Genomic DNA, 16,112 nt, shown 5'->3' with positions numbered 1-16,112 from the left:
AAGGCTGGGATGTGAGCTCTGTTATAACCCATCTCACAGAGCAGGAAACTGAGCCTCAGAAGTGAGTGCACACCCAGGGCCACAGGGTGGCTCAGAAGCAGGGCTGCTGTTGCTCTTAGCTCCCCTATGGGGCTGGCCCAGGGCAGCTTTTCAGCTGTGGCTGTGAGCTCTGTCCGGTGGTGCAGAGAAGAGGGAGGAGAGCAGGAGGTTGGGGTCTATCTACCCCGTTCCTCCTGAGCTCCTGGCAGTCCCTGCCTGGGCCTGGGAAGCAATCCTGACCCAAGCTCCTGGGAAAGGGCCTCTTTCCTCCACTCAGGCCAGGAGGTGGACTTCTTGGGGCCCAGGATGCAGAGGTGGGAGCTGTGGGCCTCGGCCGCCCTGACCCTCCTCTCCGCACAGGCCTTTCCACAAGCTGACATCAGTATCAGCCCAGGTGAGCACAGGGGCCAGAGCCAGGAGCAGGTGGAGAGGACACCCCATAGTCATGGTTCTATCAGTGAGGCCTGGGTTGCAGGTCTGCCTCACCTGAGGAATGTTGGGGGGCTGAGCTGAGCCTCCTGACAGCCCTCCAACTCCCTCCCTCTACCTCATGGGCATTGTCCTAGGGCCAGACCTGAAGAGTACTGATTTTAAATCCCAGCTTTGCATCTTAAAAGCTATGTGGCCTGGTGCAAGTTTCTTAACCTCTCCGAGCCTCAGCTTCCTTTGGAAAACAGTGCACAGTGGCACCCTCCAGGGCTACTGTAGGGAGGTAGGAATGTGGGTAAGTGTTTAGTGCCTGGTGCCTGGAGCCATAGGAAGATCTAAAAATAGTAGGTGTTAGGAATTTGGCATCTGGGCTCCCCACCCCCACCTTGGCTGTGACTGCTCCCTCCCTCCCCCTCCCCCCCTCCCAGAGCTTTCAGACCTGCTGCTGCACCACCAGAGGTTGGGCATGGAGCAGGACACAGTTGTCCCTCTCATGCCTCCCTGGAACCAGGCCCAGCAACACCCAGCTCTGCAGGTTTTATGGAGCATCCCTAAGAATTGGGACCCATCAGCCTCAGGCATATGGCTTCCCAGTGTCCCATTTAGGGGACACAGGGCTTCAGATGGGCTCAATTTCTTCCTCTTTGGATTGGGGAAGCAGGGATGCTGACTCGGGGGGGGGGGGGGGGGGGGGGAGCAGGGGGCAGCATCTGGGTAGGAAGAGTCCTGAATCCTGCAACCTCCTCATGGCTGAAGATCTTGCCTGTCACTTCTACTAGGAGGGTTCTTTCCAAACATTGTTTAAAAAATATAATAATAACAACAACAATCATGATTTATATAGCCCATACTATGTGCCAGGCACTGTTTTAAGCACTTTTCACATATGGATTTATTTAAGCCTCACAATAACTCTATGGCAGAGATACTATTTTTATCCCCATTAAAGTAAAACTAATACTGAAATACCCATAAGATTCCCATAAGGCCCCATTGTTGGGCTGTTATGGGGTTGGAGTAATTTAAACAGTGAGATGATAAGGCTGCCAGATAAAATACTGGTGCCAAGGTAAATTTGAATTTCAGATAAACACTAAATCATTTTTAGTATAAGTATGTCTCAAATACTGCATGGCATGTATTTATACTAAAATCTATTTGTTGTTTATCTGAAATTCAAATTTAACGGGGCATACATTTTTTCCCTAACCTGGCAACCCTTGTGGTGGGGATAAGGGTAGTTTGGGTTCATTTGGGCAAGCATCAGGGGCTCCGGTTCTTTCATAAAGAACCGTGTCTATATTAGTCAGTTTGGGTTAGTCATCTAACCCTAATCACCGTGCAAAGACCCCGCTCCAAATGCCATCCCATTGTGGGGTGTGGTTAAGGCTTCCACATATGAATTAGGAGGGATACAAACATTCAGTCCGTAACAGTGTCTTTGCATCCTTGTGCCTCGGTTTCCTCACCTGTGCAATGGGTGAGCAGGAGAGAAGTTGGACAAAATATCCTTGAAGGCTGCCTTGTGTATTCCAAGATCTTGCAGGTCTGCCCTGCATGCGTGGGAAGGGCCTGAGGCTGAGTTTGAGAGTGGGGGCAGCTAGGCATCTTCTCTCTCTCACTGCCTTGTACCCATAAGACCCCTCTCTGAGCTTCAGGTTCCCTCCCTCAGAAAGTGGGGATAACAGTGTTACCTACCATTTCAGAGAAATTTTGCAGGTGAAGTGCTTAACACATGGTAAGCTCTTGAAAAATGAGAGTGAGTACTGTTACCACTTCTGCCACTGTGGTTGTTGATGTGATAGAACTGGCCAGACAGCAGTTTTCTGTTGAACCATAAAAGGAACTTCCAAAAAGGAACTTCCAGACTCTGTCCCTGGGCCTCACCCTTCAGACAGGGCTGAGGCCGCTCCTAACCCAGCACCCTTCGCGCTCTCAGGGCCAGCTCACGGAGTGCTCTGCCTAATTCCAGAATATCTCCTAGCACATGAGCGCCCATGGCCACGTGTGCTGGCCACAGTTCCAGACTGTGAACAATTTTAGCTAACCTAGTCACCTCCCCAAAGCCCCATCTCCAAATGCCATCGCATTGAGGGTTAGGGCTCCAACATAGGAATTTGGAGGGAGACACAATCGGTCAGTTCTTAACACTGTTAAATTTTGTATTTGATGTATTTATTTTACAAATGAGTAAACCAAGACCATAAAAAGATGTTTTCTGGAGGCACTCTACTGCTTAGGCATTTTCGAGTCCATCAGACCTGAGTCTCATCCAGCACTGCCACTTGCTAGATGTGGGAGCAAGTGACTTAAGCTTTTGGAGCCTCAATTTCCTCATCTGGAGAATGGGGGTTCTGATACCCCCTCCTAGGTTGGTCTCAAGGGGCCTCATACTAATCACCCAATGAATGGCCACTGTTATTAGCAATGTAAGAAATGACCAGGTGCTGTTTCCTTTGTATCGTGTGGCCACAAAAGCAGCCCAGAGAAGGGAAAGCCGAGCTCAGGCGTGAGCAGCATGGGACCATCAGTTCTGCTCACCAGAGCCAGGGCTCACCAGGGAGGTAGACGGGCTGGCACCGGGACATGTGGGCCACAGAGGCAGCAGGAAGTGAATGTGGTGAAGGTGGCTGAGCTCTCCTTGTGGCCACCTTCCTGGACACTGAGGGACACTTCCGACTGACCCTCTGGGACACCTGGGGTCCAGTAATGTGGGTGGGGGGATCCACACAAATGCGACCCCTAGAGCCTCCCCCTCCTCCCCTCCTGGCTGGCTCCCAAGGCGGATCGGGCAGGAGGCTGCAGGGTAGTGAGTTTGTGGGTGGCTGGATTGGGGCCAGAGGAGTGAGCAGCCAGATTGAGTGGGAAGGTGACAATTTATTCTTTTAAAGAGAGAGAAAAAGAGGGAAAGAAAATGAGCCTTGAGCTCTGCTGATGTGTTCTTTCCTTAATAAGCTCAGTGGTCCCAAAGGTGTTGACTCCCATCCCAGCCCGGAGACCTTGGGGGCCTTTGTTGCTGCTAATTGAAGTAAAAGACCTTGTCGTTTGCAGCCTGGTTTCCAGAGCAACAAGCTCCTTTGTGCATTCCTTTCCCCCATGCTCCCTCTGTCACCTCCTGGGCCTCTTCTCTTGACCCACCAAACCCCCCTCCACCAGACCTAGGAATCTTATTTGCAATTCTCCAAATGCTCACTCTCTCTTATACCTCTGGGCCTTTGCGTGCACTGTTCTGCTACCTGGAGCATTCTCTGATTCTTATTCAACCTTCAGGTCCAAGTTAGATATCACCCCCTCCAGGAAGCTTCCCTGATTTCCAAATGGGGGTTATATGTCACTCCTGTGACAACACCCTGTATGTCCTCCGTTTGGGAAGGGGACTCTGGTGCCCTGTTATAATCATCCATGGGCTCCTTGAAGATAGGGGCAGGGCAGCCAGGAAGCAAAAAGGGGCAAATGAATAACCAGCTTCCAAAATAATTTGGGGCCTGCTCCCTCAAGTTTTGCCTGTGTAACACACATCCACAAATTACATATGAGTGACATCTTTATGTCTGTGCTTATTTTTCTTAATGCCAGTGTCCATAGAGATGAGGTCAGAAGCCATCTCTGTGCAGTTTGCCACACAGCGTCTCCAGCACGCAGCCAACTGCCTGAGACCAAGTAAGTGCTCACCTAGGACTTGCTGAATGAATAAGGGAATGACTGAAGGTTCAGCCAGGCAGGACTGAGACAAAAGGAAGCGGGCACAAATGCAACAGGAACCTCTAAATCAGATCTGGAGCAGGACAGCCTGGCTTCATAACTTAGCTCTGCCACTTAGGAGCTGTGGGATCTTGGGCAAGTTACCCAACCTCTCTGTGCTTTTGTTTTCTCTGTCTGTAAACTGGGGGTCACCTACATCGTAGGATGTGTGACCACTAAGACATTGATAACTACAAAGCACTTGACACAATGCCTAGCTCATATGAAAACTCAGTAAGGTTGGCCTGGCTACTCTGTTGCTGTTACTACCTGTCAAGCTATAAAACTATAGAAATCCTTTCACAAGAAAGAGATTAACAAAGGCTACTTCGGGGTTTAGGTTGATGAAAGATGTTCCTGGGATCTTTCTATTCCCAGTTCCTAAAATTCCAGAGGAAAAGTGGGTGGGGTGGGGTGGGTGGGGAATACCAGGCAGAGAGGAATTCATTACCATCCCAGTGCAAGCAGGAGCTTCCTTTTTGCCTCCCAGGTCCTCCCAATTAAAGGCCTTTGCCTGCCCAGATGGAAAGGGGGGTGAGTAACTGAGCAGTGACCTGTGACAGCCCCATTTTCTGGTATGTTTCACCCCAGGCATCCATAACCATCATTTGCTTAATGGAGAAAATCAAAGGGATCGGGAGTGAGGAGGAGGGGATGTAAGTAGCTCTGTGGAGCCACACCTCAGGGAGACTGTTTTCCATGTGGGGGACTTGCTTTTAAAATAGCCAGCAGGCCCTGGCCTTTGTGGCTCTGTTGGTTGGAGCGTGCACCAAAAGGTCAAAAGGTCACAGGTTTGATTCCCGGTCAGGGCACATGCCCAGATCTTGGGTTTGTACCAGAGGCAACAGATCTCTCTCTCTCTCTCCTTCCCTTCCTCTCTCTAAAATCAATAAAAACATTTAAAAAATAAATAAGTAAATAAAATAGGCTCCAGGCTTTAGGAAACTGGAGAAGCCTCTGAGCTTCTTCAAGGATCCTCCCCTCCCAGTCCCTCTAATACTTTTTTAATATTTTTAAATTGATTTTAGAGAGAGAGGAAGGGAGAGGGAGACAGAGAGAAATATTGATGTGAGAAACATAGATCGGTTGCCTCTGGCGCACACCCCAACCAGGAATCGAACCCACAACCTGGGCATGGGATGGTGCTCAACCAACAGCCACACAGGCCAGGGCCCCCCTAATAATTTACTTAATCATTCAGCCTTCCTGGCCAAGCCTGACTCAGTGCGTGAGCGAATGAATGAATGAAGGATTCTACAGGCTCCAGCCATTGGTCTGCCACTGTCGACTGCGCTCCCACACCTTCCTGTGCACACGAACCATTGGGAGACTTGTTAAAATGCAGATTCTGATTCATTGGGTCAGGGCTGGGGTGCTGAGATTCGGCATTGCTAACATGCTCCCTGTGACGCTGACGCTGCTCTTCCCGGCTATTGTGCTATAATCTGGAAAACCGGGCTCATCAACCTGCCTTTAGTGCTCAGGGAGGAAAGCCCAGGAGCACCATCCCAGAGTCAGGACACGTGCATGGTGCACACCCCCTTCTCACCACTGTCCCTAAAAGGAACAGCTGCCCAAAAGAAACAGTGTGTGATTCCCTAGCATGTATTTAATCATTGAAAACTAGTTACTGCGCACCTAGTATGTGCCAGGTGCTGGGAGAGGGATGGTTACAACAGATGTTGACCTGAGTGGGGAAGGGGGACCAGCCCTGAACAAGAATTCATGGCGACATGTGAGAGGAGCCGGGAGTTGAGACTGGGGCTCTCTCATAGAGCAGAACCCATGACGGTCCACCTTATGGGAAAGGGGCTCCAAGATGAAAAAAACTGCTCCCACTGTCAGAGATGACAAAGAAGACTGCTCCATCCCAAACTCGGGAGAAAGAAGCAAGACCTCCCTTCTTCAGCATTCTTTGGTGAGATCTGCACCATTGAATTTAAATACCACGTTCTAGCAGTGTCCCCTGTGCTTTGAAGCCATGGATTTATAATAATATGTTTTAACTCTGAAATTAGAGAAATAACTCAACTCTACTTGTAATCAGTTGTGTGGCCTGTGGCTTAATTTTTGTTAAAATACAGATAAGCTGAGAAACATGGATATCTGCTGTGATGTTTTGTGTTGCTGCACAGTGGAGTTACTTTATATTTCTGGAGTTCTGCCTTCCCTCCAGGGCAGGGTTTCTATTGACATTTGGGGTTGAAAAGCTCTTTGTGGTGGTGGTGGGTGGAGGCTGTCTCGTTCATTATAGGATGTTTAGCAACATCCCTGACCTCTACCAATTGGATACCTTTAGCACTACCCCCATTTTTAACCAATGTCCCTAGGGGTCAAAATTGCCCCTAAAGCACTGCTCCAGGGTCACCAACTGAGGGAGGCCTGGGATGTGGGACTTTCAGTTTTACAACTGGGACTGTCCCAGGCTAACTGGGATGGTTTGGCCACCCAACTTCCATCTGTAATAGGAATAGTTAGGATGGGTGGGAGTGGGGAAGGTGGTTTAGCACCAGAAATACCATACTCTATGCCAATTAGTCCAAACAACTCCTGGACAAACCAGCGAGTGTCCTTGGTTACAGTGAAGGGTGGAAAGCCGATGGAAACGCTTTGCTGCTTCTCGGCTACTGCTCTGAAGTAGCTCAGCGTCCCAAGGGACCCCTCGGCCCTTTTGGCCAGCACCATGCGAAAGCATCGTGGCAATGATCTCCTAGACCATGCTCTCAGCTGAGAAAGGAGGAAACCAAGTTCTGAGGGGCAGGGACGGGCCAAGGATACTGAGCCCACTGAACTCCTCAAGCACAGCCCTCTCCCTTTGCCATGTAGAGAATTAAGGGAGCAAATTGTGAACCAGTTTGGAAAGTGGTGCACATTGAAAGGCAGCCGTCCAGAACCAACCAGAGGGGTGGGACAGACCAGGGCTGACCCTGGTCAGGTGGAAAAGCCCAATGGCTCTGATAGGAAGCGCGGCTTGGAGCCTGTGCTGAGCATAGGTCTATTGATTAACGCAACCGTCTCTTTCATCAGAAAAATGCACAGAGGTGCACGCTTGTGTGCACACACACACAAACACACATACCCTTTTAATTTTGCATTTAATTTCAGGGGATTCACTGGACTCCTGAAGCACATCAGCCCCGGTTATGAAACCCTGAGCTAGTCATTCAGAATCATACTATTAGAGAGCAATCCATATACGCCAAGTGCAACCTTATGAAGAAGGTGCTAAAAGACAATTAACCACCCTCAGCCCCCCTGATTTCCCCACGAGGAAGCATCACGTGGACTTTAAGATCAAAGACTTTGGCAAAGATTCCACATCCCTGAGCACTGCAGAAGGTACCCAGAGATCAGCCAGTGTGACAGCTAAGAAGGGAACGAGTGGGCCAGTGTCACACAGCTTGTTAGGTGCAGAGCTGGTGGTTGGGACTCAGGCATCAAATGTCACCACTTGCCACTGCCTGGCCTCATAGGTTAGCCACTCAACCTAGTTCAAGGATGGTCCTCAGCAGGCCTCCCTCTCCCAGCCAGTTATCTGGACTCATGGTTTCAAAAAGAACTCATCTCCTAAGGGGCCTCCAGAGCGGCTGAAGCTTGGGAGAATTTTACTGTCTCAAATGTGGATTTTTTCCTTTATGCCTTTTCAGAATTAAGAACAAACCCCAGCAGTTCGATGGGCTAATGATATAAATAGTCTTGGCTGTAGTTTGTCAATAAACATGTGGGAAAAAATGTCCACCCTTGCAAGAGAGCCCAGACTTGCAAATGGAAACAAGCTACCGTTTTTGCTTATAAAATTTGCAAAGATTGCCATAAAGCGGTCACACTGTGAGATGGGTACTCTCAGACATTACCGTGGGAGTATAAATTGCTTTCAGGAGGCAATTTAGCAAATTGGATCAAACCTTCAAAATCTCTCCTCAGAAAATCATGAGAAATGCTGAAAAGGCTTTATATGCAAGGCTGTTCATCTCTGCATAATGTGTAATTGTTGTTTAAAAAGGGAAACAATCTAATTATCCACAAATAGGGGAATGATTAAATAAACTCTAGAGGGGCCACTCAGTGGAGTATTCAAGAGCTTTTTAAAACAATGTTTCTAAAATTTACCATGACTTTGGGGAATGCTCCGTGCTCTGATTTTTAGAAATCAGAATACTAACTGATGTGTATAATACAATATAACCAAAATCGTATTTTAAAAAAAATCACTGCCTTCAAGCATGACATAAAGAAAAATGTACCAAGTAGTGACATTTTCCCAGTGTTCTATAGTGAGCATATATTACTTTGATTAATTTGTAAATGTTAGGTATGCATGTGGTTTTTGGACCTCAGGGGTAGAATTGCATTAATCATAATGGAACATATTTTACTTTCATTCTTGAAAATATGTCAAAAGCTGTAGAAACAATGTTCTCACTGCCGCCTTCCTCCCAGGCTGTTTCCTCTCTGCCCCCAGCCATCCCAGAGCTGCCCCAGGCTTCCCTGTGCCCACTGCTCTGGATGGAGTTCAGAGGCCACTGCTAACGATTTTCCCCTCTCAGTAAGACCTGGGCCGAGGCTGACTTCCACTGTTCTGAGCTCTCCATCGGCAAGAAGTCCGCCAAACTGGCCTCCATCCACAGGCGAGTGGACTCCTCGGTCCTCCATAGCCCAACCCAGCACCCCCCTTGGAGAGGGGAGTGGAGAATGGCGTTTTCCACTAGTGTTCTCTTTAGTAATTGAGACTAACTTTTATCCAGCCCAATTTCTCATTGAAACTATCTTTCGCAGTAGAAGGAAAAGCATTTAGTAAGAGGAACAAAGAGTGTGCTGGAAGGTCCATCTTTGTGTCAATCTTGTGCTGTGTCCTTCTCTTTATCACAGGGGGTTTGGCCCTGTATACAACTCACACGATATCCATACAAAGAATATAATATAAGGAGTAATAGCTGATTTTTATTTGCTAAGTGTTTATATACATCATCATATGAAGCCTCCCCCAAACCAAATGAGGTCAGCATCTCCATTTTACAGATATGGAATCTGAGTCTCCAAAGAGGTAAGTAACTTGCTCAAAGTTACACAGCTATAAAGCGGTGAAGCTCGGCTTTGAACCCGAGCAGTCCAATTCCACAGCTCGCCCACCAAGGCATCCTTCAGCATCCTGTCTCCTAAGCCCCAGGCACACGGACCATCTCAGAGTTCTCCACTGGTCCAGCCCTTTTATGCCTCCATCCTTTTGCACATTCTGTTCCCTCTGCCGGGAATTCCCATCCATATCTCCTCCTCCAGGTAGATGCCCCCTCAACCTTCTAGACACAGCTCTGGAAGTCTCCATGGCAGCCCAATTACTCTCATTACCCGCCTCTCCTAGGGTTTCTCCATCACAGTTTAATGACCTGTTTTCACATCTGACGTCCCTGCTGATTTGTGGGTTCTGTGAAGCCAGGTGTGATATGTTCCACTGCCACCCAAAAGACAAATTCACCATCTTGCCTCTGTTTTTTAAGAATCTCAGAGACTTGAAGTTAGAAAGATAGTTGGTTCTTCATGCTTTAGAGTCACTGAGTCTTGTTAAAAACAAGAAGGGGTCCTCTCTCTCTTAGTTTCCAAAGGAGTCTTGAGTCTTCCCATCTATTCATCCAACAGTCCTGTTGAGCACCCACTGTATTCTCAGCGGTGCTGAAGAATGTAGTGAGAATACAGGCTCTGACCAGGAAAACGGGACCACTGCAAATACTTAAAACAGAGAGAATGGCATCCATGCACAAGTGGTGGATTCTGAGAACCTAAAGAGACGGCGGTGAGGCTGCAGGAAGCCAGTTCCACCTCGAACTGGAGAGCAGGCCAGGCCTGTGGCAGCTGGGGCCACTGGGCCCAGGCAGCCCCTGCCAGCGAGGGAAGGAAATGCCCTGACTTCTATTTTCCCCCCTCTCCCATCAGTGCCCCCTCACTTGGAGGGCTGTTGACATGACAGGGAAAGGAGCCTTTAAGGGGCAAATCCTCTGTGATACAAAGCACAGCACAGGACTCACACTTACAAAGGTGGGTAAAATAAGTTCTCAAAAATTCCCAGCCTATAGAGGAAAACGAGATGCCTGCAATAAAGAGTCAATGTAGAAGTGATTCCAACTGAGGCTTTGCCTCAGGAAGGACAGTTCACCTGCATCCTGGTGCCTGGAACCTAAACCTCCGTTAAGTGGGCATCAGAAGGGTTCTCCGCAAATCCAGGGGTTTCCCAGCAACCTCTGACCCAACTCTTGTTCTGCCTCAACTTACCTTTTTCCTCTCTTCTCAACTCCTGGCGCCCCTCTCTTCCTCTCTTATACTAACATTCTCCCCCTTTCCTCTCTTTTGCAGGTAGTTTTCCACTTTGGCATAGAACACTCCCAAAAACATGAGCAAGAGTTGAATCCGAACAATGGTTTATTATCAATGAGGTTTCATTCCCGTAAAACTGGACACTATTATAAAATTCCCAATTATAGCTTGCCTTTGAGACACTTCAAGTCTGTATTTCTGGCATTTTCTTCCTGCTTTTTAATTTTGCCCTTTCCTTCATAATTTAACACACAATCAGCTACGGCCGCGGAGCGTCCAATTGAAGTTCAAGGCTCTCTCACGCTCAGCTTACCTAATGATTTCCAGCTCCTGTCCAAGCGACAGCTGAATCGAACAAGTTCATTTGCTCTCTGCTCCTTCTTACTTGCAGGCACAACTTGGGCCTTTCCATTTTCTAGTGATTTTGACCACATATGGGGGAAAAGCAATAATATGCTGAAATTGTCTCCCAAGCAGGAGCCATTGAACAAAGAGCGATGGTGCTAAACCGGCCTGGCGGTCACTGCCCAGGGGCCTGATGGCCCAAATGCACATTCAGCAGTGGATACAGGGGACCGTGGACTGTGCAGGAGAGGGCACCTGGGGATGCCAGTGCTCACCCAGCTGGGCAAGACCAAGGCCAAAGACCTGTTGGACAGAAGAGCACTTCGTCCCCAGAAATCGTACCACTCCTGTTTCGTCCCTTCACTGTATCGCCAAAATCTCCCGCCCGGTTTGCTAGTGTTTTGAGGTGGATTTAAAGTTTAGGATGAATCACATTACTGAGTCCTGCTCTGAGCTAGTATGGATCAAATCCAGAGGTGCCCGTGGGATGACGGCCACATCCAGGTGACCTAATTAAAACAGAAAACGGGGAAAAAAGCAGGGTTGCCTCCCATCCTCTATTTACTCTGGTCCAGGAAGATGAATAAGGATTGCTCTCAGATTTCAACTCTTCCTGTGAACAGAGGCCACAAGTGACATGCTGCTGTGTTTCTTACCTTGGCTGCTGGGAGGAGAATGTTTTTGTGTGCGACCTTGTGGACAGCTGTGTTCCTGGGATCCCAGCTGACACCTGGACAGGGCTTCATGACCACAGCCAGGTGAGGGAGCGATGGCCATCGGGCCCTCTTGGAAGCTCCAGCAGAAATTCCATTTTCATTTAACCAGCCTTCCACTTGGAACTTATGTACCAGGTCGCCGCTGTGTGCCCAGCAGACAGAGAAATCAGACACCAAGATTCCTCAGTGAGGATGCATAAATATTGTGACAGAGGATATGGTGGGAACATATAGTGTGGTCAGGGAAGGCCCCTGTTTGGCTTGCATTCTCCAAAAAGCAGACACAAAAATGTGATTAGATGTGCAAGAGATTTTTTTTTTTAAAGTATATTTTTATTGATTTCAGAGAGAGGGAGGGAGCAGGAGAGAGAGAGAAACATCAATGATGAGATAGAATCATTGATCTGCTGCCTCCTGCATGCCCCTACTGGGGATCGAGCCTCCAACCCGGGCATGTGCCCTGACCAGGAATCAAACTGTGATCTCCTGGATCATAGGTCAAAGCTTAACCACTGAGCCACACCGGCCGGGCCATGCAAGAGATTTTTGAGGGAAAACATCTGTGAAGGAAAAAGGGGGAGGGGGTAGAAGAAGGGGGGAATGTCTTCAGACTGTGATGTGGGTCTGAGACTTGTGAAAGGAGAGGGGAAGGACTGGGTAAGAAGAGCCTCAAATCATGCACAGTTGTGAATAGGTCTCGTCTAGGCCCGTGGGGAGTCCCCAGGCAAAGGATGCCAGTGACAGGAAGAGGCCAGTGCTAGTACCTCTGACATGCTGTTTAACTGACAAGTGACTGGCACAGCCTGGAGGAAGCATGGTTTGGCTGTGAACCCAGTGGTGGGTCCAGAGGGGCTAGGGAGCCAAGGATGTCAGTCAACTATGCTCCCTGCAGCTGGTGCCCCTGAAGGAGCTCTGAGCAGTGCACATCCATGGTGCCATGGCCCCTCTGAGTAAGAGATATTTAAGCTAATGTCTAAAGGACAAATAAGAGTCAACCAGAGAAATAGCTTTCCAGGTGGAGGGAATGGCATGGGCAAAGGTCCTGAGGTGAGAGAGATCATGGTACTTTCAAGGACAGTAAAGACCAGAGTGTCTGGGATGCACAGTGGGTGGGGTGGGTGGGAAACGGTGGGGGATTAGGTTGCACAGGATGGCTGGGGCCAGATCTCATACCTGGCAAGATCATAGCAGACTCCACCCAGAGATTTTGTCCCCAAGCTTTCCCTGAGCAAGCTGCATACTGTCTCCATCTGCATGCATGCTTCTAGCCCTGCCTCAGAGCACTGTAGGGGACAGGGTTCCAGTTCCAGCTCTTAGTCTGCCACTTACTGGTGGAAGGTGACTTTGGACAATTTTTTTTTTTACCTCCCTCAGCTTCAGTGTCCTCAGCTATAAAATGGGGGTGACAGTAATAGTGCCTTATTGTAAAAAGTAAATGAGCTAATGTATGTAAAGGGCTTATCCTGGCACCATAGAAGAGCTCTTTAAGGATGGTACAAATTGCTTGCAAAGTTGCAGAAGTAACAGTAGTGGCCAGACTCAGTAGAGATAGGTTCTTTTAATCAATAGAATTCCTGTGACAAGAACCCATATAAAAGTTGTAACAAAAATCTCAAAATTTCCATTTATAATAGTAACTTTGGGTGAGAATTAACAAAACAAAACAAAAATACAGCAAAAGGGCTTGTTTTTTTTCTATTTTCAGGGCTAGGCACCATGTGCCAGGCACTAGCTAAATCCTTTGCATGCTTCAGTCATTCAATCCTCACAATAACCCTCTGAGTGAGATATCTACTCCATTTCATAAGTGTGCAAGCTGAGGCTCAGAGAGGTTAGGTAACTTGTCTAGATTGCAGAGCCAGGAAGCGGGCAGAGCTGGAATCTGAAGCTCTAGCCTCTCTGCAGCAGCAAGCTATTCCCGTTATATGATGTGGCCTCCATAATCATCAGTACTGTGGGGAGACTTTTCTAAACACTTGAATAAAGGGAGAAATGACTTTTATTCCAGGACATTGCAAAGATGTAGTTCTTTCCACAATTTGCACATTTATTGCAACACCAATCAAATTCCCAACAGGACTTTTCTTGCAACTGGAGGGAGCAGTTCCTCATCAGGCAAGAAAAATACACACTATTTGGACAAAAAGCAAAGGGAAAAAGAGTGACTCTCACTCACTGGTAATTTTTTTTTAAGTGTAGTAGTTAAAAGATTTTTTTAAGTGTACTATTTAAAAGATTTCTTTTAAGTGTAGTAGTTAGGGAACTGGAGTCTTGGGAACTTGAATCCCAGCAATAATGCTTTATTAACCGTGTGAATTTGGGCAGACCAATCTGAGCCTCAGTTTTCCCATCTGTAAAATGGAGGTGAGGGTGCCTGCTTTGCAGAAAGGTGAGGGTAAAATGTATAAAACACTTGGCATGGTACATAATCTGCCCTCAACAAATGGCAGCTGGTAATGGTGGCGATAATAGCAGTGCATCGGGTTGAAAGTGAGGACTTCGGCACTGATAGAGACGCTGTTTAGAATGCTATTCCTGAACTGGAGCTGGCTCAGAGGCCCAATCTTTCTCTCCTTGGTTTGCTCCTTGCCTCTGGATGGACAGCCCCCCACGCCCCAGGAAGGGCAGTTTGAATGGACCGACGGCTCATCCTGTGACTACAGCTGCTGGGATGGGAGGCAGCCAGATGACAGCGTCCATGCGGACCCGGGAGAGGAGTCCTGCCTGCAGATACAGCACCGGCCCAGCCGCAGGGGCGCCTGAGACCAGGGCTCCTGCAGAGGTGCTGGGGAGGCTCCGCGGATGGCAGGGAGGCTGGTGACTTAGGCCTCTGGGGGCATAGGAGCATGGCCATCCTCCATAGTGGACACGTTTTAAATAATATTTAATGGTGCATCGCTGACACGCAGACTATGATTCGGATGAAAGACTTTAGAGGCAGAACCATGAGAAAATGACAGTGTTTCTGTGCCAGCTCACCAGTGTGCGTCCCTGCCCCAGCCTGGCGCCCCTGGCCCTTAGAACACAGGCGCCTGGGACGCACCGAGGGCCCGCGGTGGGGACAGTGCCCGGTTGGCTCCAAACCCTAGCCCCGTTGCTCTCTAGCTCTGTGGCCTTGCAGGGAATTGCTCACTCTCTCCGAGAGTCCGTTTCCTCTTTGGTAAAATGGGTTGAATAATTGTCCCCAACCTCAGGGCTGTTCTGAGGATTAAAAGAGGTACAGCTGATGTCAGACAGTGGCGAGAGCATGGCCTGGAGTTGAATGCCCTGGTCTGAACCCCAGCATTTCCCCTGCACTAATGTAGCCCAAGGTACATGCCGTGACCACTTGGCACCTCAGATTCTTCATCTGCAAAATGGGGTTAATGATACGTAGCTCACAGGGTTGATGTGAAGGAGAAAGAAGAAAATGTACGTAAGGAGGCTGCAATGGTAAGCACACGGCACGAGCAATCACCACCACCATCATTAACAACACTGTCACTCCTCACACCAGTCTTGAGAAGTAAAAACGATTATTACTTCCATTTTGTGGAGGAGGAAGCCAAGGCTCAGAGAAGTTAAGCGATTTGTTCGAGGTCACACAGCAAGCGAGTGGGAGAGCTGGGTTTCAGACCTAGATCTACAGAACTCCAGATGCAAGCTCTCAACTGCTAGTCCCTCCTTGGCCCTTCCTCCTTTCCTGATTAGGGAAGGGACGTATGGAACAGAGACTTGCTGTCCTGGGAGCCATCCTGGAGCCTGGTAGACAGAGCTGGGCCAGGTCTCTAGGTGAGATTAGTCCTGCCCCTCCATGGCGGCGAGCCAAGACCTGCCCTATGAGAGAGTGAGGCTGGACAGCAGTCTCGTCGAGCATCAGTAATAAAGGGATGCCAGGGTAGGTATGAGGCTTACAGGAGAGGGCTTTTATCCAATGGGGTTGTGGGGGTACTTTTATTGTGGTGGATGGACCTTCACCCAGGCTCTCTGCTTCTCCTCGCAGCAGCTCTGCGGTCATGGAATGATAACACCTGCAGCCAGAGGTTCCCCTTTGTCTGCAAGATTGCACCTCTGACTGTTCAATGACTCAGTCTTGCCCTCTCGGAGTGAACCCAACTCTAGCATCATCTTGCAGCCGTGTCTAGTGTAGAGTTGACACTCAATAAATGTAAAACACAGAGGAGATAAATCTCCCAGGCAGAGGTTTTAAACAAGCAAATCTTGACACAGAGTGGTTACTTGGTCACAAGTGACAGGAAGCCCAAATAGAACTGGCTTAATAAATTTAAAAAGGTGGTGGATTTATTGGTCCAAGGAACAAAAGGCCAGGGGTTGATCTAGATTCAGAATTGAATCTCGTTGGCCTGGCTTGGGGCACGCGCTCATTCCTGAAGCACTCAGGGGCATGTGCGGCTTGGGCAGGCTTAGATGCGCATCGCCGGGGCAGAGAAGGGAGGGAGGGAGTCAGTACCATCAACCACATGGGCCCAAAGGGGAGGATGGGCCCCCAGGAAAGTGCAAATATCACCAAACTCATACATCGCTGGTGGGAATGGA

General features: G+C 48.7%; 1 protein-coding gene across 1 annotated transcript; it reads left to right on the top strand.

Annotated features, from left to right (window-relative positions):
* Nucleotides 1-345: 345 nt before the first annotated feature.
* CLEC19A (C-type lectin domain containing 19A) lies at nt 346-15,641 on the top strand (the record flags this gene model as incomplete). The annotated part of the gene is given in 6 exon segments (XM_081131724.1): nt 346-433; nt 8,672-8,736; nt 8,740-8,841; nt 11,532-11,618; nt 14,196-14,331; nt 15,559-15,641. Coding segments are annotated over 6 exon segments (561 nt in total).
* Nucleotides 15,642-16,112: the final 471 nt, after the last annotated feature.

Source organism: Miniopterus schreibersii (genome assembly GCF_964146895.1).
Source record: "Miniopterus schreibersii genome assembly, chromosome: 3".
Classification (NCBI taxonomy): Eukaryota; Metazoa; Chordata; class Mammalia; order Chiroptera; family Miniopteridae; genus Miniopterus; species Miniopterus schreibersii.
Note: the sequence above shows the minus strand (reverse complement) of the source record. Positions and strands in the feature narration are given on the sequence as shown.